At 53.0% G+C, this 25,628-nt stretch overlaps 1 protein-coding gene across 1 annotated transcript in view; it reads right to left on the bottom strand.

The window, feature by feature from the left end:
* The window catches only part of IGSF21 (immunoglobin superfamily member 21), a 241,910-nt gene that overhangs the window by 63,970 nt on the left and 152,312 nt on the right, over window positions 1-25,628 (bottom strand). The window contains exon 3 of the mRNA XM_088790243.1: window positions 14,503-14,624. Within this exon, the coding sequence (XP_088646369.1) occupies window positions 14,503-14,624 (122 nt within the window). The remainder of the gene's footprint in view (window positions 1-14,502; window positions 14,625-25,628) is intronic.

Raw genomic sequence — 25,628 nt, 5'->3', positions numbered from 1 at the left:
ACTCTGAGTCTAGCCCCGACCCAGCTCAGCTACAGCCCATCCTTCTGGCCATTCCCAGCTGCCTAATACCACTTGATGCCCGCTTAAAATCCTGGGTCTGCCCTGCAAGCTGCTTGGGTCCTGGGATGGAGTTGGGCTCTGCTGGCCCACAGGGTCATCTGGGCTGTCCCCTGCCTTCCCATCGCACTCACGTCCAGACAGAAGAGGGGGCTCCCGCCTCTTGTGTGAACCCCCAGAGGAGGGCGCCCAGGGTAGGTGGGAAATGGGGTGCCCAGGCTGTGGGCAGGGCACCAAATGGTCAGGCATATCAGGTGGGTGACGGAGGCAACAGGGTGAGCACCCAGATGGAGGCTCCGGGTATGGGCACTCTGACCCCCCCAGGGAAGAGCTCACAAACCAGGTTCCCACACCCCATAACTGCGCCCAGACACAGGCTGCCCATGTACGTCCTCTCTGCAACCCTGGCATATGGCAGCTTGGGCATAGAAAGGCCGCCCTACATGATCTGGGCCCTCCAGTCCATCCCAGGGCTCCATACACTGTACTCGGTCTCTTTACATGTCTGTCTGGACCTCAGTTTCCTCATCTATAAAATGGGAGATGGGGTACAGCCTACCTCATGGGATGTTGTAGGACTCAGCTGAGACAATCCGTGTAACACGTTTAAAGCCATGTAAGCTCAGCAAATAGAAGCTCTTCCTTTGGGGAAGGGGCCTGGCTTTTTTCTGTGATCGTGTCACCTGCTCTTACCCGGCGTCTGGCTCCTCAGAGGCACTCAGAAATGTTTATGAATGAACAAATGAACAAAATGTCCGTTGATTCCTTCTTCCAATCATGCCTGGAAATTCTCCAGGCCAGAATGGGGGTAGGAGCTGCACTTAGGAGGGTCACCCGGGGAAGAGGCCAAGAAAGGCTCCCCCACAAAGCAGTAGGAAAAATTCAGACCCTTTGTTCACTCTTTGGTTCTTTCTGCAATGCCTCTGTGCTGAGCTCGGCAGGGCCTGGGCTGGGGCGGCTGGGTGCACACATGGCCCGCCCTCTAGGAGTGACAGTCACTGGAACCAGGGCAGGGTGATGAGAGAGGATCCTGACACAATGGGAGCGGTGTCCCTGCCGGGGAAGGTGGACACAGTCTCCATGAGTCGGTCACCTTTTCCCTCTGTTATCATTGTTATTGTTATTACTGTTTCCCCGAAAATAAGCCCTAGCCGGACCATCAGCTCTAATGCATCTTTTGGAGCAGAAATTGATACAAGACCCGGTCTTATTTTACTATAATATGAGACCCGGTCTTATCTAACATAATACAATATAAGACCGGGTCTTATATTAATTTTTGCTCCAAAAGATGCATTAGAGTTGATGGTCTGGCTAGGTCTTATTTTTGGGGAAACAGGGTATTTTGCATTATGGAATAGAATTTGTCTCACACTGAAGAATATATATAGATATATGTATATACACAATATGTACATTAGAAGCATTTTATAGAAAAGTGCCTGTGATTCAGCTTTTACTTGACACCACTGTGTGCCAGACACTAGGCAGTTTAAAGATAAGAATTCCTACAACCCTAACCACAGCCTGGGGAGCTGAAATCATTATTCTTTTCTTACCAATGAAGTCCTGCCCCGTGTCACCACGGAGAGCATCTGGCAGAGGCAAACCGTAGCTGCCCATCTGCTGGCACCATAGCCAAGGGTGATGGGGTCCCATACCCCCATACCCCAAGCCTGCTGGAGTCCTTACAGAGCAGGGGCTGAGCGCCCGTACCCTGCCTCTGACCTCTCACATAGCTTATGGGTTGAATCCCGGCTTGACCACTTACCGACTGTGTGGCCTTGGGCAAGTCACTGAACCTCTCTGAGCTCTCTTTTCATCTGCTGATGGGGCTAGTAATGGCACCTGGATTGTGAGGCTTTACGAGTCAAGGTGTGTGATGTGCTCACCGCAGGGCATGGCACACAATAAGAGCTTGATAAACACTGGCGTTAGCATTAATATTCGTTCTCTGATCTCAGATGCCTATATCATTCTGGGGAGGAGGCAGAGGTGCAGGGAAATTAAAGTGTTCGAAAGGCCCTGCAGGGTTGGTGAGCTGGGGGGAGAGTTATGACTGGCTTTAGTCCCATGGTCCCCACAAAATACTCAACATGCCCGGGAACATTAACCCAGCAAGAGGGGGGAAAAAAGACACGAGTGAATGAATGCCCTGTCAAGGAAGGAAATATGTAATCAATTAACAGCCTCCCCAAACCTCTCCAAATAATAATTAGGAATGTCAGCTCAGCTCACAAGGAAATTGCCAGAGCAGGGGCGAGCCACTCCCCTGAGAATGCAAACGTGGATACACAGAGCTGGTTGGCGCCGAGCTCGGTGCCTAGTTTGTCATGGAACTTGGGGCATGTGTCTTGGGGCCCCAGCCCTGGCTGTGCAAGGAGCAGTCACCCTGGGGATCTGGTCCACCGCCTGTTCCTCTCGACAGTGTGGCGAGGAAGGGGCAGATAGGGTGAGAGCCGGGAGGGCTGCTCATCACCCAATGCCCCCTCCCATTGTGCATTAGTAAAAAGGGAAACTGAGGCTTGGGGAAGTTGGGTGACTGGGCAAGTCACCCTGTAGCTTCACTGCAGACTGTCCAGACCTCAGGGGCCTTGGCTCCGTGTGGGGTTCTCCAACCAGGAGTTCACTCAGCCACAGAAGGAATATTTGTCAGCCACTGCTATGGAGGTGCCTGGTTTTATTGTGGACGCTGGGCCCACAGAGGAGAGCCAGAGGGAAGCCGGGTATCAAGGGACCCGAGTATGCAGAGAAAGGACATAAGCTGTTGGGAGCTGTGAAGAAAAAGATAGCCCTTCGCTGGACATCAGGAAGCACGGGCCGGGGCTTCCCCACTGCTACTGGACTGTGTGACCTTGAGCAAGTCACTCACCTTCTCTGCTGGTCTCTTTGCTTTTTGTAAAAGGAGGAAGACCTCCCTGTCCTGCAGCCTGTATGGTGGGGCTTCAGCATCTTAGTTGCAGTCTGTGCTATTGGCACATAGCGGTGACAGATACCTGTTTGCTACAAAAGGCCCACTGACCTTTTCTCCTGTGTCTCTATCAATGGCAAGTTTAGGTGACTCCTTCCCTGGACTAAGCCCTGCAACAATCTGGTGATCCAGCTGGGAGCGTCTCATCTGTTCGTTCATCCATCCATCCATCCATCCATCCATCCATCCATCCATCCATCCACCCACCCACCCACCCACTATTGAGAGTTCACTGTGAGTTCGGCAGTGCACTCACATCTCCTGCCCTCTCCCAGCCATGCCTTTCCAGGATCCTTTGGCTCACTAGACACTCCCCCACCCACATTCTCCATCAATTCCACCCAATTCTCACCTCCTGAAACACAATTACCTTCTGAGGCGAAAAAGATTCTCCCAGAACCTGGGAACTTTATTAGACTGCAATAATATAGTAAAGAGGAGATTTGAATCACCCGGAGCAAATTCTAATGTGAAGAAATACCACAGTGACAAATACTTTGTTCTGAACTGTTTACTAAATTAAGTCTTTCCCGGACATTTTTAGCTTTCAATTTTTTTTAATACCAGCAATAAAGTAGTTGCGTAATTAGTAATAAAGCTGACAGCCAGTTACTGATTTTTTACTTAGAATGAAAACGAGTGTGTGTGTGTGTGTGTGTGTGTGTGTGTGTGTGTGTGTGTGTGTAGATAATTTCTAACAGCTCGGGTTTTCTGACTGCAGATATATAAATTATTTGCCATCTCAGCAAGTCTGTCCTGCGCACTGTGGTTCGGGGGGAGCTGCACGGAGCTCTGTGGGGTAGAAATGATCCCTTTCAGGAGTTAGAAGTCGAGTGTGTGTTCCAAGCTGACTGGCTGTGTGACCTTTAGGAGCTCATCCACAGTCTCTGGGCCTTGGTTTTCTTATCTGGAGAACGAGGGGAGTGGCCTCCGTGAGGCCTGCAGACTGAGGGCTGCTCTGTCCAGATTGTGGGAGGGAGAGTGACTTCACATGGCATCTGTGTGTTGCTGGCTCCCACCTTTGTATCTGGTGACCACCAGCTCTCCCTTGCCCTGTGTTCTCATTGACCTGCTTGCCGTTTTTGCTTGGGTGTCTACAAGACATGCTTCCCCTGCTCCACACAGAGCTCATGAATTCTGCGTCCCACCCCCGCCCTCGCCGGTCCTCAGGGTCTCCCCGTCTCAGGAAGACGCCCGACCACCTAAAGGCTACGACCATGGCCCTGGACATCACTGCCAACTCATCTCTTTCTGATATCCCCCCACTTCCAGGCCATCCTGAGTCCTGCCAGCTCAGCTTCCACAGTCCTTCCCCATCACGTCTCCTCGTGCACCTCCACCCCGGCCAGCCCATCACCACCTCTCCTCCCTGGTCTCCACGCCTCCACTTTCACGTCCTCTCCAATAGCGAAGGTAGGGCTTTTAACAAGAAGCAAAGAGAAACGGGATCAACTTCCATGACCTCTCCTCATGCCTGGAATATAATTCAAATGCTCACAATCCAGAATGCTGTACAACGGTGGTTCTCCAACTCGCCTGCATAGTGGAGTCACTGCAGGGGCTTTTAGAACAAAGATGCCTGTGCCCCCACCATGCCGCCAAGTTCTGATTAACTGGCTGTGGCATGGCAGGGCCATCAGAGTTTGTTTCTCCGCAGACCCTGGAGAGCAGCACTGGTTCACCTGGGACATGACTGGACATGCAGGAGCCCGGGCCCCTCCCACACCCACTGAATGAAAATCTGCATTTTGACGAGCGACTCCTGTGCACAGTGGAGCTCAGGAGGCCTGCTCCAAGAGCTCTGACCTTTGCTGACTTCTCCCCTCCCCTCCGCCCAACCCCCAGCCTGCACCCCGCCGCCGCCCCACTCCTTGCTGGCCTCCTGACTTCCCAGCTCCTCTGGGCTTTTGTCTGCTCTTGGTTGACACATCAAGCTTGCTCCCATCTCAGACCCTTGCTTTCTCCTCTGCCAAATGCTCATTACCTGGTTTTTGCATGGCTGCTTTATCTCGCCATCCAGGCTGCAGGGAGCCCCCTCCCCTGATTCTCCCGGTGTTGCCGGCATAGCCCGGGGCATGTCGCCTCCACAGTGACAAGGGCCTTAACCTCCCCTGTCTACCCTTGTGTCTTGATGTCCATCGTTGACAAAAAACGCTTCTTAACCATCAAATGATAATTATGGCAAGCCTTTACCCGAGGTGGCTGACACCTGTCATGGTACATGGGACACATATCAGAACGGAATTCCCCCCACCCTGCCGGGGCACGGTCTGACAGTGGGCTGGCAGCTCCTTGGGGTTGATTCTGGGTGAAGACACTGTCTCCAGAAGGCCTCTGCCCAAAGGGGAGAATGGGTTACCCCAGAGGTCCCCCCATTCCATCAGGACAGGGGCTCAGCCCACTTGCTGGAGAGGCTCCCAGGGGAAGGCAGTTCTGCTGGGGAAGCTCTCCCAGCCTGGGCTAGTCACTTCCCTTCTCTAAGCCGAGCTTGATCCCCATAAATAGGGTCTGAGATCTGTACTTCATAAAATTGTCATTAAGGTTTAAGCAAATGATGGATGGGAAAGAGTTTTGCTGAACGTTTGAAATAATAATTCAATATTTAGATAACCTGTCAGCTCATTAATTCAACATATCTCTATTGAGACCCTGGGCTGGGCACTGAGTCCCTAGAGATGAAGAAAGAGGGTCCCTGCTTTTGAGGGACAAGACCCATCCTTGGTGATTGGGGAGCACAGGCAGGGGAACCCCCACCAGTTGCAACACCCCAGTGCATCACCAGAGGGCAGCAGACAGCTTTGCAAGCCCTTCCCTCCCCAGGGGAGAAAGACTGGTGAGAGAATGGTGCGTTTTGGGGAGTCCTGGAGGGCTCCTTGTGGGTCTGGGGAAATAGAGAATGGGGGTGGATGGGTGGAGGAGGCTATTAGGTGGCAACTGTGGAGTCAACAGAGCACATCTCAGGCCCCTGCATCAAGGGTCTCCAGGAGCCAAAGACCAACCGTGTCGAAGTGCATCTGACCTCCCACCCCCCAACGTGGAACAGGGACCCACTTGATACTCCTGGGGTCTCTGGGGTCTCGGGACCTTGGGATCCGGGATCTGTGCTGATGGGGAGATTCTGGGCCATAGAAGGGCTCCAAGCCAAGAGATGCAATAACATTCAGGGAGAAGAGAAGCCAAATCCTTGTGTGAGCCTGTGTGCGCATGTCTGTGAGCACAGAGTGGGAGGGTAAAGTCCCACGTGGGGAGTGTGGGATCGGGAGGGGAGAAGTCAAGAAAAAAAGACCATCGCCCTAAGAAAGGACAACCAGAGAAGCAGAAGGAAAGACTGAAAGCCAAGGAGCGAAAGGAGAAGAGGGTTGGCCTTTATGGGTGGGACGTGAGGGGACTGGGGCGTGGGGAGGGGGGAGGCAGCATCCATCCCTCGGGAGCGTGCAGAGGACCAGTATGTACTGGGCCCTTGGGCTGTGGAGAAGAATCAGGCCTTGTCCGCCTGGCTGCTCATGGCCTCGGTCGGGGCAGCATTGGGGTGAGTGGGTAATTGCAACCCGGCATGACTGACTCTTGGGGGGGTGACGAGCAGGGAGGGCTATGCCAGCAGGCCATTGGATCTGCACCTGGAGATACTACTGGGCTCCAAAAAGGCAGGGCAGGATATGCAACCACTGGAGAAAGGGACGTGGGAATCTGGGAAGCCAACAGGAGCAGAAGGGGCAGGGAGAGGGCGAAGGCCTCAGGGGTAGGTGGAGAGTTGGGGAGCAGGGGAGGGCGCCCCCCTCGATGGGAACTTGGACAGAGCAGCAGAAGTGTGTTAGCTTAAACGGACTTCTCAGCAACTCAATGGAATTGATGCTACCAGCTGAGGTGGCAGAACCTCCTAGATGCCCACTTCTGGAGCCAGGGTTGGGCATCCCTTCGTCTCCTTGACCAGGGGTCTGGAACTGCCAGGCAGTGGCTACTTTTAAGATGCCTCCTACCTGGAGGCACCAAGCATCTGGGGCCACAGATCTACTGTGTGTGTGTGTGTGTGTGTGTGTGTGTGTGTGTGTGTCTACATGTACACATACAAGTATATGTCAGAATGGAGACACAAGATCCATGCCCTCACTAAGTCATCTGAGTCTCCAGTGCCTGGCACCAGTCCTCGCATGGGCTGGGCACTGTTGAATGAGCCTGCCCCCAGTGGTCCAGGGGATACCACAGCTTGGGTGTGAACCCAGGCTTCACCATGCTCACACTGTGTGACCTCGGACAAGTGACCACACCTCTCTGTTCTGCTGTATCATCATCTATACAACAAGACTCGATGAGATCTGCACTCCACAGGATGGTCGTGAGGGTTAAACCAGATAATGGATGGGAAACAGTTTTGCTGACTGTTTGAAATGACAATTCCACATTTGGATAACCTGTCAGCCTATTGATCAACAAACCTTTCCTGAGGCCCTGGGCTTCCATCCCAGGCCCTGTGCCAGGCTCTGAGGACCTGGAGATGAAGCAGGGAGGGTCCACACCCTGACAGACGCGACCCAGAGAGGAAGGCTGAGAGCAAATTCTGGTCGACTCTGCAGGGCACTTGGGGGTGTGGGTGGGGGGCAGGAACTCTGCCTTCCCTCATTGGTGCTCTGGGGTGGGAGGGTCAGCATTGGGTCCAGCTAGACTTCTGGCTCAGAAAGCATAGGCACACTCCACCTTTGGGGGAAATGCCGTGGCCGGGAGTTGTAGAAAGAGCATCTTGCCCCTGGGTCCCCGCCCCCCGTCAAGACCTCCCTTTCTGAGAAGCTTAGCACCGGGCCTGGTACAGGTCAACTGTATCATTCTTCTGATAACTACTGGTAGCTTGGTGTCGGGGGTGGCCCAGGCTCTGGGATTTGTCACTGCCTGTGAGGTCACTCTGGACTGGGAGGTCACTGGCTGGCCCAGCTCTTTTGTCATCTTCAACCCAAACAGATCTGGCTTCAGGGGTCTTAGGACAATTATCTGTCAGCCACTGGCTGCCAGTAGCAACTAGACTTATCTGTGCCTTGCAGCTTCGCACTGAATTCTTTGGCCCGAATCTGCACATCGGAGCAGATGGAAGGTGTTGTGTGAGCAGAGCTTTCCAAATCTCACTGCCAACATCTTTACCTGGAAGACTTTTTAAAAGGCTGATTTTCCAGGCCCTGCTCCAGACCACTTGAATCAAAGTCCGTCTTGGTGGGGCCAGGAATTGGTATTTTCAAGCAACTTCCAAGGTGATCCTAATACAGGTTGTTCAGGACCGGCCTGCAGTGTAGACAACCCCCGAGGGTGGCTCTTTGCTCAGGTGACTAACTTGAAGCCTCTCTGTGCTGAGAGGGGAGCACTAGACGGAGAATTCACCTAGTGGCTGGGAGAAGAACTGCAGCCCTCGCTCCTAAGGTATCTCTTGGTTTTGAGATGGGGACCTGGCTCCCACTTGGGGAGGAAGAACTGGGCTGTTCGATTCTGATGCAACTAAGGCATAATCTGTTACGAATAAAGTGCTGAAAAGGGCTCACGGTTATCCTTATAACGCCACTCTGGCTCACTGGCATTCCCGGATGATTGCTGGGTGGGGGAGAGAGGAATGGGTTTATAGCGGGTCAAGAACTGGGCGGCACCTTGGTAGTCAGTTCCTAGGGGCAGGGTCTGTATTTGTCCTGCTGCCCACTGCTTAGCACAAGCCCAGCACACAGTATGGAGTCAACGTGTGTTTGCTGAGTGGTCGCATGAATGGACAAATGAATGACCATTTCACGTGCAAGTAGCACATGCCATGTGTGCACGTAGTTTGGGGAACAAAAGATGTATGGTTCATGACAACACGCAGAGGGAGAAGGGAGTCATGGAATTCAGGCTTTGAAATCAATAAGGGTCAGGCGGCATTTTGTTGTGGTTCCTACAATGAAGAAAGAGTTTGCCCTACACGCTAATGGATGAGACTCAGAAGGGACATTTAACTTTTCAAAGGGAAACAAACCTCTCTGCTCTTTGGACCAGACATTTAATGTGTCTGTTTAAAAACCAACCACATTTTTTTCGCTTGAACAGATTCTGGAGGGTTTCCGCTTTGAAAGCTGTCTGCCTGCTAGGAGTGGCCCCGTCAGGATGCCAGCACTTCCCTACCCCACACCTTCGCACGCACACTGCCCTCCACTGAGTACCTGCTTCTGGTTCCTCTTTGTCTAAAACCCACTTACGCATCTAGGGCCACTTCAGATGCCACCGACTCCGTGATGTCCCCAGTCTCTCCATCTCTGAACCATCACTGCTTTCATTCTATCTGAATCTTTCCTATGACAGCTATCACTTTATTACTTGAATTGTCAGCTATTTATCTCCAAGTTTTATCTCCCCTTTCTCTCCTTTCATTCTGCAAATATTTATTGTTCCTCTCTAAATGCCAAGTCGGTTCTGGGGTTACTGAGATGAAAAAGATCTAGTGCAGCTTTTGGAGGCGCATAGAGGCTAAAGGGGGTGGGAGAGCGACAGGCTGTGAGCTGCGTGGAGGCAGGGGCTGCGTCTCCAGCCCATCCGGGCACCGTGCCCCCAGCTCTGAGCCTCTGGATGCAGCAAATGCTCAATATGCGCTGTTGAGCGCATACGTGAACGGCTGTATCTCCGAGTAATAAAGGAAGTGGCGTTCCTTCCCGAGTCTTTGATTCTCCAGGCTCTTTTTTTATTTACTTGCTTTCTCCCACATCTCCCTACCCGGATCGGTATGAATTAGGAAGGTGTCACTGTGCACTCGCATTCTCCGCGAAGCCCCCAGGCTCCACCCCACCCACCCAGCTGTTCTCAACCTCGCTCAGCTTTTGGGGATGGCGCATGCTCACAAGTTCCCGGGCATGGAAATCAGACCGCGGTGAGAGCTGGCTCTCCCGCCCCAACCTTGACCTCCTGGCCCCGGCCAGCCCCAGCTGGGCGTCCAGCTCCCCTTCCCAGCCTCACTCAGATTTGGAAACTAAGCCCTGAGGCCTGTGAAGAGACTTCTCTCCCCCTCCCCAGACTCTGAACACCTAGTATCAGGGTGCTTGGTCCTTCCTCCCTGGCACCTCCAACCCAGCCTTCATTCAACAACCTGGGTGAGCCTCACAAAACACACATCACAGTGGCTTCCAGGACCCTGAAAATAAATGCCAATTTACTTCCTTGCTTCTGGAGCTCTGGCTACGCTGGCCCTTTGGCAGCTCCTAGATCACGCCAAGCGCTTTCTCACCACAGGACCTTTGCACTTGCTGTGCCTTCTACCTGGAATGCCAACCCCACCCACAACCCTGTCCGTCTGGCTTCTTTTTATCCTATAGATCTCTGTTTAGATTTCATCTCCTATGAGAAACCTCACAGCCACCGCTCCCTCCATTATTCCCATCATTCTATATCACGTTACCTTATTTCCTTCACCACTCCTCACCAATTGTAAATATTTTTCCTTACTGTTCTAAACATGTTTTATAGTCTGTCTCTACTCACCCCCTACATCGTAAACCTCACAAGAGCAGGTCTCATTATGTCTTGTTCACTATTTTACCTCAGCACTGTCCCTGACATATAGCAATTGCTCAATTCCCCGTGATGAATGCATGATGCAAATGTTGGGGGAAGACTCAGAGGCCTGACTTGCTCCTTCCTAGTTCATCCAACAGCAGGAACTGCTGCAGCGAAAGGACACCAGAGCTTCTACCACTAACTCGTCTACCCCACAAATATTTACAAATCCTCCACAATGTGGGTGGTGGGCGGGGGGCTGGGAGACAGTGGTGAAGGCATTAGACCCTATCCTTGTCCTCATGGGACTTCCATTGAGTTGGGGAGGCAGAATTTGAACACCTAGTGTCAGCGCAGTAAGTGTATGAGAAGTGCACTGGGGTATCTGACCCAGTGTGGGCAGTCAGGACTGGCTTCCTGGAGGAAGCACCCTTTTAGCTGAACCTCAAAGGATGAGTAGGTCCTTTGGCAAAGAGAGGTGGGCAAGGTGTGCAAGGAGAGGGAACACACTGAACCCAAGTCTAGATTTCCCTCATCACCAAAGTAGGGCCAATGATACTTGCCCACCACTCCTCACGACACCCTGAGCGGATGGAATGGGACAGGGGCGGCAGAGGGCTTGGGGAGACTGAAGGGGCATGTGTGTGGAGCAGGGGCGGCTGAAGGCTCACTGTGACCAAGGAGGTCATGGCTGCCATCCGAGGACAGCCTTATTCTGCAGGGAGCAATGCGTTTTGCCTGCACAATCATCCCTTCTGTGGTGGGGCCCACCAGTCCTCTGTACCTGGGCCCCGCCTGGCGGAACAAGTGAATGGGGCTGGAGAGGGCAGGTATGGAGGACAGAGGTGTGCAGGTGGCCAGCTGGTGAGACCGTCACCCATATCATACCTCCCCACTTAGGAGGCCCTTGAGAGGCAGACCCTGAGACAGAAATTTGGGAGCAAGTGGTTTATTTGGGAGGGTGTCCCCGGAAGCAAGACAGGTGCATCATGGAGGTTATTCTGGGGAGGCTGCTGAGTCTCAATCCTGCTGGGGAACGGAGGGAGAGAGGGAACAGTGGAGAACATGCATCTGAGTTGTCCCACGGGAAGGGCAAGGGGGCTGGGGGCTTTATGCAACACCTCCCGTCACCGGCCAGGTCTGCTCCTGGGACGTCAACTCCCTGGTACTTTGGCTACAAAAGTCTGCTGCATCCCTCTCGCCCCTACCACGGATGGCTCTTCCTTATCCTGGCAGGTCTCTGCCCAAACCCCCTTTTCAAGGAGGCCCAGCCTGACCACAGTCTGAATGGCACCCCAGCCTGAGCCCTTCCTGCACTGCATCCTGCCTGCCTCCTCATTACACGATGGTCGTTTGAATTCACATCTCCGTGGAACATGTAATGACGTATTTACTTATGTTTTGCTTTCCTAGTTTACTGTCTGTCTCCCCACAAGCTTGTAGAGCCCTGCCTTTCTTGTTCCTTGCTGGATCCCAGCACCTTGCCTCATGCTAGGCTCCTAGGGGTGCTCGGTTAAATACCCTATAGGAATACGTTATTGCCGATTTCAACCTGGCAGTTCTGGGTTCTGAGGCTCAGAACTAGAAAGGCTTTTAGTAAATGGAGACTCTGGGGTGCTGGGAGGGGCAGTAACCTGCCCAAGGTTATCAACTGCGATGCCACACCACCACCTTCACCCTGGGGCAGAAGCCCTGCCACCCCACCCGACTCCCTTCCCTCCAGAACCCCCCCCCCCAGTGGGAAGCAAAGCTCTGGGAGTCCCTGGGGTTACTCTCAGGCTGCCGGGAAACTGCTCGCTGCCAATTCCTGGTAATCTTCTCAGCCTCCTTCTCTCCCCACTTTCCCCAGCTGAAGAGGAAGCAGCTCAGACAGCTGCGGAGCTGGGACTCTCTCTAGTTGAGATGCATTAATTTGTAAATATCTTCATTTATATGTAAATGTGGAGTCCCGCACCCGGCCGCCAGCCCAACTGGGGCCCTGCAGCCGGGAGAAGCAGCCCCTTCCAGCACGGCTGCTCGGGTGTGATCGGATTAGACTCTGAGAGACTCTGCTCCTTCTTTCCCTTCCGTGGTGGCTTCCTCACGGCCAGCCACTCTCCCTGGTCCTCTCTGCCTGGGACACCACTACTGACACCGAGGCTCAAGGGAGAAAGTCGGGGAAGAGCAGTGGCCATGAGTCAGGGCTGCCATGTGACCTTGGGAAGGCTCCTCCCAAGGCTTCTGGGGGCCATTGGAATGTTCATATGCTGCAAAATCATCTGTGGCTCCCAGAATAGTTCTTTTCTTTTCCAAAATGAGTTTTCACCTCCGTTTTCATCTTGATTGCCACGGGCTGGGCTTAGGTGTGCTTTAATATTTTAAGGCGCTCCAAGTCCTCTTTAGAAGTGGGTTCAGGAGTAATCATAGAGGAGTGAAGGCATCTGTGCAGCCACTCACACACCTCTTTAGAGTTCCTTTGCCTCCACGTTCTCCCCAGATTCCCCCAGCAAGGCTGGGTCTGAGCTCCTGGCACAGAGCCCAGAAAGGAGGGGAACCCAGAAAGGTCCTCCAGGGGAGCACACCCGCCTTCCATTCTTACAAAAGTGGGCAGGGCAGGACCACCAGCTGGGAGTGCGATCTTCTGGTCCTATTTTCTAATTTTACCCGTGGGGAAACTGAGGTCCAAAGGGCCGAGGAGTGTACCTGGGATCCTCCACTCGATTTGCAAATTTTGTCGTGCACCTACTGTGTGCAAGGCCTTGTGCTGAGAGCGGAGGGTACAAGAGGAAGGGAGAGCGCCTGCTCTGTCCTCTGATACTCATTGTCACAGAGAGAAGGACCGGCCTGTGTGTGGCGAGCAATGCCTCATTCTCCTGGAGGGTCAGGCACAGGTACTAAGTGGGAATGTTACAGGCACCCCACGAAGCGCAGTGCACCCTAATGTGTGTCTCCTGCAGCATCTCTCCACATGCCCAGGGAAGCTCAGTCATCCTCAAGCCTTGGAGCCGATTGCCCTTTCTGCTGAGGCACCAAGCAAAGCAGTTGGCTGTGTAGGGAGAAAGAAGCATGCAAGAGAGAGAGTGTGTGTGTGTGATAAGTGTGTGTGTGCAAAATTGTGCATGTGCAGTGCTTGTGTGAAAGCTACTCTTTACCAGTGCAGTGAGACCTCCTCTTGTGCGGGGGGATGGTACTAAAAGAGTGGAGGCCACCAACTTTCAGGGGAGATCAGTTCTGTTGGGGTGAGGGGTGTCTAAAGAAGGTGTTCCATGGGAGGACCTGCTTGAGTTGGGTTCTGAAGGCTGATGAGGAGTTTACCGGTGATTAAAGGGAGACAAGCCCTCTGGGAAGAGGGCCTGATGAATGTAAAGGTCAGAGGAATAAAATGGGATTGGGGGTTCTAAGGGAGTGTGTGGGGGCCGTGGGCCGTCATACTCATAGGACATGGCATGGCCTGGAATGGGATCTGCTACCTGAAAGTCTTCTAGAAAAGGGGAGGGGTAGACATAGTAAGTCTCTCCATCCGCAAGGACTCGTCCCTCCCCATCCTGACCTGGGGTCTGCTCCTTTAGGGCCTGTTGTCCTTGCCAGGCTTGGGGCCTTTATGCCCTTGGAACCTGTGGAGAACAGGTTGCCCGGGGTTCTGAGCCAGGCAGAGCTGGCTTACATCCCACTCTGGCATCCTGGCTGTGTGACTTTAGGCACATTGCTCACCCTCTCTGGACCTCAGTGTCCTCACCTGGAAACAGGGTTTGGAAAACCCACCTCTCAGGACTGTTGGAGGCTCTGGCTGGGAAGGCCAATGTCAGGGTCTGCTCCAAGTGTCAGAGCTCTGACTTGACCCTGTCCTGCTTCTTCCCTCCAGGAAGGAGACCCACTTCTGCAGCAGAGCCCCTACCCCTGTCTTCCAAGCCCATGGCGGGTGATCCTGAGAAGCCCTAAGAGCACAGCAGGATGGATGTGGAAGGGCGGGAGAAGTGGCCCTCCCAGCCCCCAGCCCCGCCCCTCACCTCACGGTGGACTGGTACACCAGGTCCTCTCTCTTACGGTAGTTCTCCATGTGCGAGTAGTTGGTGGAGAACATGGCATCGAAGGTAAAGATCTTCTGCTTGATGGTGCCACCATCCATCACCTGCAACGAAGCACAGAGGCAGTCACAGGTGAGCGTTCAGCCAGCCCTGGCCACACCTTTCCTCCAGGCAGTGAATGGGCTCCCGGGACACTAGGGAGATGCAGAAGCCAGGAAGCCCACTGCCCTGGTGCCCCTGAAGAGACCTCTGGTGGGAGATGTCACAGCTGTGACCAGAACCTTCCCAGCTTATCCCCATTTTATTGACGTGCAAACTGAGGCTCTGAAGTGCCTTCCTGAGGTCCTACAGCTAAGAAGGAGAAGAGATGGCTCTTCTCTGTCTCTTTCCATTGCACCAGGGGATCCCACTTCTGCGCCCCCACCGGTTGGCCTTGCAGAAATGACAGGCAAAGCTTGGGGAGCTGCAGACAGAGCCAGAGAATGTGAACATGTTTTGCAGAGTCAGCCACAGAGTCATCCCAAATCCGTCCCTGCCTGAGAAGAGACAGAACGCGGGAGCAGGCTGGACAGAAACAGAAGAGGGGAACTGGGGGCCAGAGGCAGTCACCCGTGCAAAGATCTCATGGGGAGACAAACAAGCTACATGGCAATAATTACTGATAAATCTTGCCAGGGGTGGGCCCAGAATGGCAGGGGAGCCCAGAGGAGGGCAAGTCCCCATCCTGGGAGTAGGGCAGTCACAGAGGGCTTCCTGGAGCAAGAGATGTTTAAGTTGCTTTCTGAAGGAAGACTAGGAAACAGCCTGGCAAATGATGAGAGTGCTTCCAGGCAGAGCAGACAGCAGGAGCTAAAAGGCCCTGGGGCAGGAAAGAGCAGTGAGAGTAGACTGTTCAGAGTGCCTGGGGCAGAAAGGGAGTGGAGTGAAAAGGCGCTGGGGAGTGAACCATGTGCCAGATCATGGAGGCAAAGGAGCTCAGTCGAAGGGAGTATGTCTGGAGCCAGGGTACCCTGGGGCAGGCGGAGGAGAGCCCAATCTACTGACATGAGGGACGGAGAGAAGGGGACAACGTGGGGGACTCACTCTCCTCTGGCCGCCATTGGGACAGGCCAGGAGGCCCCCATTTCACCGGGGAACATGGAGGCCCAGAGAAGTCAGGGACCTGGGAGGTGACCATAAAGCCTGCTGAGCTGGAAGACGAGGCTGCTCAGGGGCCCAGCTGTTCACAGCTGATGAAACGTTGGACCCAAGTGTCCTGGGCTCCCAGCTGCCAGCCCGCCTGCATGCCCAAAGCCCGCATCCCCAGGTCCGTGCTGCCTCCGGCTAATGAAAGTGTTACTCCACAAAGCAGCAAGGTATGTGTTGTCACTGTTTCAATTATTTATCTGTTTACTCGGCTGCAGTTTTCCGCTTGTCTCAGCAACTCTATTATAGACTGAAAGCTTGCAGCCTCTCGCCACTCAGCTGGGCTCCGGGCTAACAGCCTGCGACGGGAGGCCTCATGCCTGGGCCTGGAGCAGTGGAATTAACTCCCTGTGGCTGAGAGGCTGGAGAGAGGGTTCTGGGAGGGTGGTGGCCAGGGGCCGGGGTTTCTCCAAGGGACTGGGGTCGGGGGGTGCTGAAAGCCACTCCCCCCGCCCACCTTTGCTGGGCATTGAGCTTGGATGTGTCCCTCTGGGGAGGACTGGCCTGGGTGCAGCTGGGCTCCTCTGGGCACATCTGGACCCAAGGTGACTTGGACCACATTTGTCTGACCTAGGGGGAGTTTCTACCGATTTAGGGGGCACAGATACAATCTAATCTGGCCAGCATTTACTGAAGGCTAGCGGTGAGTCAGGCATGGCCACATCAGTATGGGTTGGGTCCCCATCCCCCGAATACAAGCTTATCAAAAATAAGGAGGCCTCTGTCATCACAGAGGTCCCCAGGGAGCCCTGGTTAACCGGGGTTAGAATGATGACAAGTTCACAAGCTCTGGGACCCTGAGGGGGAGCTGAGGTCCCATCGTAATTTCTTTCTTCTCAGCTGGCTAAGCTCTGTCTTTCCTCCTCTGCGGTTACCTACAGCTTGTGCACTTCACTTGTGCTCCCCTTTGGGGGCTTTGTGCTTTTTTGACTGTGCACGTGTGTGGTCGGAAGTCAAGGTACCATGTCCTCTCATCCTCTCCCTTGTCTCTTCTGCATCACGGGCACCACTTCCCAAATAGGGGACAGGAGAAGAGGGAGGAGGAGGAGGGGCAAAGTATCTTTAAATGAGCGCCCGTAACTGAGGGACCTTTGGCAATTCTGGAGCCATTTTTGGTTGTCACAGCTGGGGGAGGGGTACTGGCCTCTAGCGATAAAGGCTAGGGGTGCTGTAACTATCCTACAATGCACAGAACGCCCTCCACCCCCAACCCCAAAAACTATCTGGCCCGAAATGTCAACAGTGCTGAGATGAGAAATCTTCTTTAAGCCCATCACTTACAGTGAGTAGAATAGACAATCATTTTCCCATTTTGCAGATGAAGAAACTGAGGCTTGGAGAGAGGCAAAGTGATTCAGCTGAGGCCGCACAGTGGGTTCTTGGCAAAGCTCTGGCTCCCAGCCCAGGGTTCACATCCCACACACTAGGCTGAAAAAGGCTATGGAAAAACTCACCACCTCTTGGCCTCTCTAGCCCAGTGGTGGCTCCTTAAGACGGAGGATGCCAGGAGCCCAGGTGAGGTATGAGGAATTTTCTCCCTAAGCCATGACAGTGGGAGGCAGCCTGCCGGATGGACTTGCAGCCTCGCCTCCCTTCAGGTACTGCCTTTTTATCTCCTCCTAAAATGCGGCAGCCCTTATCATCCCAATCTCAAATTGCACCCATTTTTTTTTTTTTATCCTACAAAGGAGAAAAAATATCTGTCAGTAAAACTGTCTCCTCGAATTTATTCACTGGGACTAAGGGTTTTATTACTAGGAAAATACACCCGCACCCCACACGTACACACACATGCCCACACACCCCAGATAAGGCACTGAAGAATTATCTGAGTCGTAAATCCGTGTTTCAGGCCGAGGGACAGGGGAGTTTCAAGGACGCACCTAGTTTTCCTTTGGTTTTATTTACCTCTTTTTCTCTGGGGCTGTGTCTGGGGCCTCACTGTCAGCCTGGGGAATAAATAACAGCTTCTGGTAAACTGGTCTCGGGCAGTGGAGATAGCCCTTCGTTCCATTCTAGCGGTGACATCCAGCATTGCAGTTCACTGCTGTGGTTCTCCGACTTCCCTTAAACTCACTCACAGAAGGTACAGCAAAGGGACAGCCTCGGAACTCACTCTTGGTCCCAGGCCAGTGCGCGAGTGGCTATTTGCAAGGAGGTTATTCTGTAGTTCCTGGCAGTTAGAGCCCTTCAACCAGACAGAAGCTGGGTGGAGATGGGGGGTTATCACAGGCTGTGGGCAGAGGGCATGGTGTTAGGTTGAGAGGATGCTAGAAGACACCTTCCCTTTAATTCTGGAAACATTTCCCCAGACCTAAAACATCCAGCCACAGTCCTAGGCCCCAGTGGACAGAAAGAAACGAATTTCAGACTTGGTCACAGCCCATCATGAGCTTATTCACAGTCTCAGAAATTATGCCGAGGACGCTCCCTCCAAGGCCCGGTGCCAAGATGGCGCCAGATTAACTAGCGTTCATAAAGGGCTTACTTAGATCAAGTCAACCTTAATGCAAGGGCTCAAGCCGTTCATGCTTGAGCTTCCGTTTATTGATTGTGCTCCTTTCACAAGCTGTGCTTGTTGCCGGGAGTACAGCTGTGGACGCAGTAGATGAGACAGTGAAGGTATGGTCTACATGGCCCATGATGAACTGAGAGACCAGAGTCAGGAAGACCACGGCTGACACAACTGGTATTTGACAAGTGTTATCTGATGCCCTTGGAGGAGCCAAGAATTCCTTTGGAGGGAGGGCTGATCACAGAAGGCTTCCTGGAGGAGGCAGGCCCTCTTCAGGGTGTGCCCAGTCCCAGGCTGGCTCTCCCTGACTCTGGGAGGCTTTTGAGCAAGAAGCAGGACTGACTCCCTCCACTCTCAGTCGAATTCAGAATTTCTGTTACTGTGTGCGCTTGAGCAAGTCATTTCACCTCTCCAAGTCTCAGTTTCCTCATCTGTAACCTGGGGATGATGCAACCTACCTCTCTGCGAGGATTAGACAAGATGAGAGCACCTGGTGTGTGGCACTCACTCAATAGAGACGGCTATTTTTACGCAAACTTATGCTTTTCTGTGCCACCTCTTTATCTGTGCCCCTTCCCACCCTCCAGACCTGGAACTGCAGGGCAGAATATCTCTCACTTAAAAGCCAGATGGTGTAGAGAACGTCAGTAAACGAAAGAAGGGGGCCCATACCTGGGGAAGATGGGAGGGGCCCAAAGCCAGTGGGGGCAACCGGAGGACTGGAGGGCTGAGGGGGTGTGTGCAGGGTTTGGGGGGAGGAAGAGCAGAGGCAGGAACCTGCTAGAAGTCATGACATCAGCCCAGAGAGGGAGCTGATGGATGTGCTGAGCAAGTCCCTCGAGAGAGGCTGGTCCCAGGGGCTCGAAGACTCTCCTCTAGCGCCAGAGTGGGGTGGGGCCGCCAGGTCAAGGCCGACAAAGGACAGCTACCTGGGTGCTGCCCTGGAAAGCCAAGGCCCCAGGGTGTGGGTTTTGTGCTCATTCATTCATTCATTCATTCAAAAGACTTTTATTGACTCAAATAAGCTCTTGAATGGGAGCTATTCCTAGAATATAAACTTTTTTGAAGGCAGGGTCTTTATCTGTCCTTCCTATTCATTGACTGCTCTGTCCCCAGAGTTGGGCATATAGTACCCACTCAATAAATATTATGTTGAATGAGTGAACAAATGAATGAATGAATGAGTGAATGAGTTGAGTCCTTACCATGTGCCACGCACTGGGGGTACCCTAAGAACTGGGAAAACACTCGTGCTGCTGAACTTGCCCAGGACAGACTGCTGCCCCCACACCCCGGCCTGGCCCGGACCGTCCCTGTAGCGACGCTCCAAGAGGACCCAATATAAACCTGAGTTGCTCCTTCTCAGAGATCCCAGCTTCATGCCGTCTACTATCGCGAAGCCTCCAAATCATGCAAAGGCCACATCTGGACCGGAGAGACGAGGCTGTGCACGTAGTTGTGCTAAAGAGTCAAGTCCTAGCTGCCGTCTACATGGGCTTGACTGCGTACGCGAGCCCTCCCTCCATTATGTCGTGGGGAACCCAAGGACCGCAAGCTCCAAGGCTGCGTCTCCCAGCACCTGGCTCAGTGCCTGACATGCCGTGTGCGCCGAAAGGAGGGGCGTTGCGTAAATGAACTGTCCCGGGAGATGTGTCATCGCCCCCACTTTGCAGATAAAGAAACAGGCCAAGAGAGAGGAAAGTGAACTGTCCGAAGTGGTACGTGGAGCAGCTGACTCCTCAGCACGGATTAGTTAAAAGGAGAGGAGTGGGGGACCCATTTTGAGGTTGGAGATGTGGGAACGTCTGGTGTGATGGAAAGTGCAGAAGCTTTGGGGCTCACACAGCGCTCGAGTCAAGTGCCAGCTCTGCCACTTTTAGCTTAAAGCTATGTGACCCTGGAGAGGTCTCTGTGCCTCCATTTCCTCATTGGCAAAATGGGAACCATGACACCCACTTGTAAGGTGCTTGTATGAGAGAATTTTGCACACAGACTGCCTATTGGATTGCTTGGCACGTGGTGATAAAAACAGTGACGGAAATACAACGGTTACTATTTATGGAGTGCCTACTACGGGCCAGGCATTGTTTGCAAGCGTTAACTCATGTAATTATACGGGGAAATGTCCAATGCATATTAGCCGTTACAGCAGCCACCTCCCTTTATCCACAGTTTCACTTCCCACGGTTTCAGTAACTCATGGCTGACCGCGGTCCGGAAATATTAAATGGAAAATTCTGGAAATAAACACTTCGTAAGGTTTAAATTGCATGATGTTCTGAGCAGCGTGATGAAATCTCTCACCGTCCTGCTCCGTCACACCTGGGACGTGAATCATCCCTTTGCCCAGTGTATCCACATTGTACATGAAGCACAATAAGGTATTTTCAGAGAGAGAGAGAGAGAGAGAGAGAGAGAGAGAGAGAGAGACCACATTCACATAACTTATCACAGTATATTGTTATTATCGTTCTATTTTATTATTTTTCTTGTCATTAATCTCTTACTGTGTCTAATTTATAAATTAAATTTTATCGTAGGTATGTATGTATAGGAAAATACTATATAGATAGGGTTCAGTACTTATGGAGGTTTCAGGTACCCACTGGGGCTCTGGGAACGTACCCGCCGGTAGATAAGGGGGACTACTGTACTGATTTTATGTAGGCCCCAAGTTGGTCAGACTCTGATGACGGCAGTAGGCACAGAGTAGGTGCTCAAGAATGGGTGGCTTTTCTCCTCCCCACCCTGACAGCATCTCAGCCACGATTTCCTGGAATGACCCACTACACCGCGTGGAAGGGACTGAGGAGATGGAGACCTGGGTTCTAAGTCCCACAGGTTGTCTTTGCGCTGCTCCCTCTCTGGCCTCAATTTCCCGAAATGCTCAATGAGGAGATTTGGGGCAGGGTGACCTCCGAGGGCCATTTCTACCCTCAATGCCCACCATGTTCGGATTCTAGAATAGCTGGCCCTAGAGGCCACAGCTACTCATGCTCTCGCCTGGCCTACCAGGGCTCAACCAGCTGCCCCCAGGCCATGAAGCTATGGGATCCGATGCCAGGGCCCCAGCTGCCCCCACCAGCAATTCTGGCATCAGCCAGGCGGGGCTGATTTTCAAGTAGAGACATCAAAGCATGGTGAACAGACATAGTCCAGCCAGGGTGAGAGCCGGCCCGCCTGCCGCGGTATTTCATTTGAAAAACAAATAAGTCTCCAACTCTAGCCTGCTCACCAGCAACGTCCCCGGGTGCCATCATCCAGAAGAGAGAAAAAAAAAAAAAGAAAGGGGGGGACAAAATCACCTCCCCTACCCCCCAACCTCCTTCTCTTTGTGTTCCACAAAACCAATTACAGGTTGGAAATAGCTGTAATAAACTTGATATCCCACTTAGGGGCCAATCCCGCTGCGGCTAGAAAGTGTAATAGTGGCAGAGAGTGAAAAGTGCTGGTGTATTTTGCCGGAGCTGTTTAAATTGCCTGCCTACATTATCCCAACTCCTCTCCAGCCAGGAAGGAATTTGCTCTCCTGGAAATGGAGCAGCTGGGGTCTCTGTGGCTGGGCAGTGAGAGGGAGGGTTTGTAAGGAGGGTTTTAATGAACTGATCAGACATGAGAGACTGGATGGTCCCTGGGCTCTCGAGTCAGGTCAGCCCAGGTTCCAATGCCAGCTCAGGCATGTCCTATATGGTTGTCGTTTTGGGGCTAAAAGGATATTTAATTAGATAATGCGAGTGACCAGTGTCGTCTAGAACACAGCAGCAAGCATGAAGAGACTCAGTTCTCCAGTAAATCACCAGTTGTCCCCGTGCCTCAGTTTCCTCATCTGTAAAATGAGGGGTGTTAATGGAAGCTATGCCCCAGAGTTGTTAGAAATTTGAAGAGGAACAAATATACAGGAAAGCGTCTTGTACAACGTGAATTCACTGCTCTGCTCCTAGGACTGTGTAAGTGATAAAAAGCCTGTCTAGAAACTTCTGCCATGCAACCATCTCCTAGAAGTCCCTTCCCCACCTCACTCAACCCCACATGCCTAGGCATGGGGACGGGCGCATAGTATGTCCTTAAGGAGTGTTTCTGGAGTAAATAAATGAGACCGTGAACAAAGGAATGGACTGAAGCAGACTTGTCGCCATCCAAACACTCAGAAATTATGCCGAGGACGCTCCCTCCAAGGCCCGGTGCCAAGATGGCACCAGATTAACTAGCGTTCATAAAGGGCTTACTTAGATCAAGTCAACCTCAATGCAAGGGCTCAAGCCGTTCATGCTTGAGCTTCCGTTTATTGATTGCGCTCCTTTCACAAGCTGTGCTTGTTGCCGGGAGTACAGCTATGGACGCAGTAGATGAGACAGTGAAGACACACAATCACCTCACTTAAATTTCTGCAATGTGTGTGTTCCCACACCTCTATCAGAATCTGACGCCCATGTTGTATCTCCAACTCCTAGAGCAAAGTCTGCTACATACGGGACTCTTGGTCCATATTTTTATAGAAATGAACATCTCTTTTATAGGTGTAAAAATTGGGGCCAGAGAAGGGCTGCCACCTGCCCAGGCTGCTCAGCTGCTAAGTAGAGGAGTGGATATTTGAACACACATCTGATTCTGAGGTCTAGCTAGGAAGTGGCTCAGACATAAGAGTTGGATTAACTGTTGGGTCGGGGGCCAGGAAGGGAGTGGGCATAGAAGGGGAACCTGGGCAGGGGTGCAGGGCATGTGACCAAATGCTCAGGCAGAGGGGAGAGGAATGAAGGTAGAGAGGAAGCAGGAGACAGGGATGCAGCCTCCCCATGCCTGCTATGTAGGAGGAGGGGCACAGGGTCCCTGTCTTCTTGTTGCCATGGTGACTCTGGACCACTCTTCCCCTAGACCTCCCGCCCACCTGTTCTCCACCCTGGGTCTGGGAGCTGGGCCAAAGGAGCAGCCACAGGGAGGGAGGGTAGGCTCCCCTGGGGCCTGGGGAAGGAGGCCAGATTTCCAAGGACAGATAGAGGGGGAAATCCTTGAGTCAGGTGCCACCCACCTCTCTGGGTGGCCAGATATCACCCCTACTCTGTTTCCCTTGTGAGTCCCACCTTCTGGCAGGGCTGGGCTTGGGGTAATTGGCTTCCCCCCATGTGTGTGGAAGATCTGGTTTTGACAGAGACAGCTGGTGTCATAAATTGCCTTGTCTCATCTGCTTACCGTGCGATGGCAGACAGCAGCTCAGGGATTGGGGTGCGGGGCGCGGGCAGGGCCCCGGGGGCCAGATAAAATGATAGACAGGAGAGCCGCTGCTGGTTTTGTGGGTTCTGCACATGTGGGCAGGTGCTTAGACAAGTGTGAGGAGGTGTGTGTGTAACTGGTGTGAGCACAGGCCCCAGGAGTGGCCGTCAGCCAGCTCACATGGGTGAGCATGTGTGTGAACGAGAAAGCCTGTGTTCCGGGGGTGTAAGTGTGTACGTGTGTCAGCAGGGGTGAGTGTACAAATCTGCATGCTCCTGGGCCACATATGAAGGTGGGCACACACAGAGAAACAGCTGCACAATGTGCTTGCCCTACCATGGACCCTGGGTGTGGAACGGGGTGGAGGTGAGGGCAGTGAGTTCTGCCAGGAAGGGCTCAGGGCAGTCCTTGCCCAAGAGGGTCCACGGAGCTGTGCCTTGGAGGATGGAGAAGAGCCTGCAAGGCAGACAAGGGGAGGCAGGAGGGCCCTCCAGGCACAGAGGACAGTCGGGCAAAGGCATGAGAGAAGATGAGGTTCGGGCGAAGAGTTTTTGGGCATTTAAGATGGGTTCTGTGGGGTTCTGTGTGGGATGCCGGGATGAGAGCCTGGCCGTGGGAGCGGGGTCCAGTGTGAAAGGTCGTGCTTCACACCTATGGAGTCTGGGGTTTGGTGATGGTAGTCGAACCCCTAGGTTCAAATCTAATTCAAGATCTCAGGCAAGTCACTTCACAGATCCCTGCCTCAGTTTACCCACCTGTAAATGGGGATAACAGCAGTACCACCTCATAGGTGGCTGAAGGATGAATTTAGTTCTTCCACGTAAAGTGCTTGGAAAGTTGCCTGGGGTAGAGTAAACACTAGAATCATGTGCTATTATTATTACTGTAAAATGCTTAGCCCAGTAGATATTATTATTGCTAATGTTTTATGGGAGAGAGATGAGCAGCCATTGGAGGCTTCAAGAGCAGGGGAGTGACAGCTCCACTATGGCCAAAGAGCTCTCTGGCCACAGTGTAGGCAAAGGATCTAGGGGCAAGCAAGTGGGTCCAGGCTTGGGAAGAGGCCACAGGGACGAGAGAAGAGCCCGTTTCTCCAGCCCCTCTGCCAGGGCTGTAACTTGATTTTTGGGTCCCACGAGCCTGTTGGGTCACAGCTGAGGCCTCTCTGATCCCAGCATCCGTGTATCTGTGTGCGAGGCTCTGGCCCCAATCCCCTGCCTGTGACACCCCCCACAGTGTCACGCAGTGGCCACACTCAGCGCTTGGTCTCAGTGCCACGCCCTGGACTGCCTGTTAGTGAGCACACCTGTGTAGACAGTTTGTGTCCTGCAATGACTCATCATGGGAACAGATGCCCAGCTTGTGCCAATCTGGCTGGCCAATGCAGTCAGGAGGGGGTGCTAGTCTGCGGGGACGGACCTCACTGTGCCAATCTGCCAGGCCCTCCGCGCTCGGCGGGCTGTGCAGACAATCGGGCCTGTGTCAGCACGATCAGCCGCCAGCAGACCCATGGACGTGGCCCATCAGCAGCCTGCGCCAGCCTGCCCACCTGCAGACATTGCTAGGCTGGCATATCCTGACCGCTGAAATGAGCACACGGCATCGTGGGCAGCCCAGCCCCGTGGAGCTTGTCTGTCTGTCCATCTGCGGTCGCAGCCTGTTGGAGATAAAGAGCACTGAGCTGGGAGCCAGGAGGCCTGGGCTCCACCTCTGCTTAGCCACTAACTGGCAGTGGATGCTAGGAAATGTGTATCTCTCTGAGCCTCAGTTTCCTCATCTGTTAAATGGGGTAAGGACGGTTAATCCCTAAATTCATTCCCTGCTATTGCGTGCAAGTGATGTTAACAACAGGCAAACTCGGGGTGGCAGGATTCTGGGCTTGAAGGGTTGGTTACACTAGAGCTTGTCCAGCCTTGTTCATTTATTCCTTCCTTCAACGTCATGTTACTCTATGTGCCAGAGAGAGTTATAGGTGCTAGGGATACAAGGGAACAAGACAAAGTCCCTCCTCTCTTGGAATCTCCATTCTAGTGGGAGGAGACAGATAATAAATCATATTAAGGAAGATGGAAGGAATGTATCAGATTGGGAGAACTGTCATGAGGATAATTAAAATAGAGTGATGGATGCAGGAGGTGGAGGCCACGGCAGAGTAGGCGGCCAGAAGAGGCCCGGTCCAGGAGCTCACATTTAAGCTGAA

Source organism: Rhinolophus sinicus, chromosome 14 (genome assembly GCF_057876585.1).
Source record: "Rhinolophus sinicus isolate RSI-liver-muscle chromosome 14, RSI-T2T, whole genome shotgun sequence".
Taxonomy (NCBI): Eukaryota; Metazoa; Chordata; class Mammalia; order Chiroptera; family Rhinolophidae; genus Rhinolophus; species Rhinolophus sinicus.
Note: the sequence above shows the minus strand (reverse complement) of the source record. Positions and strands in the feature narration are given on the sequence as shown.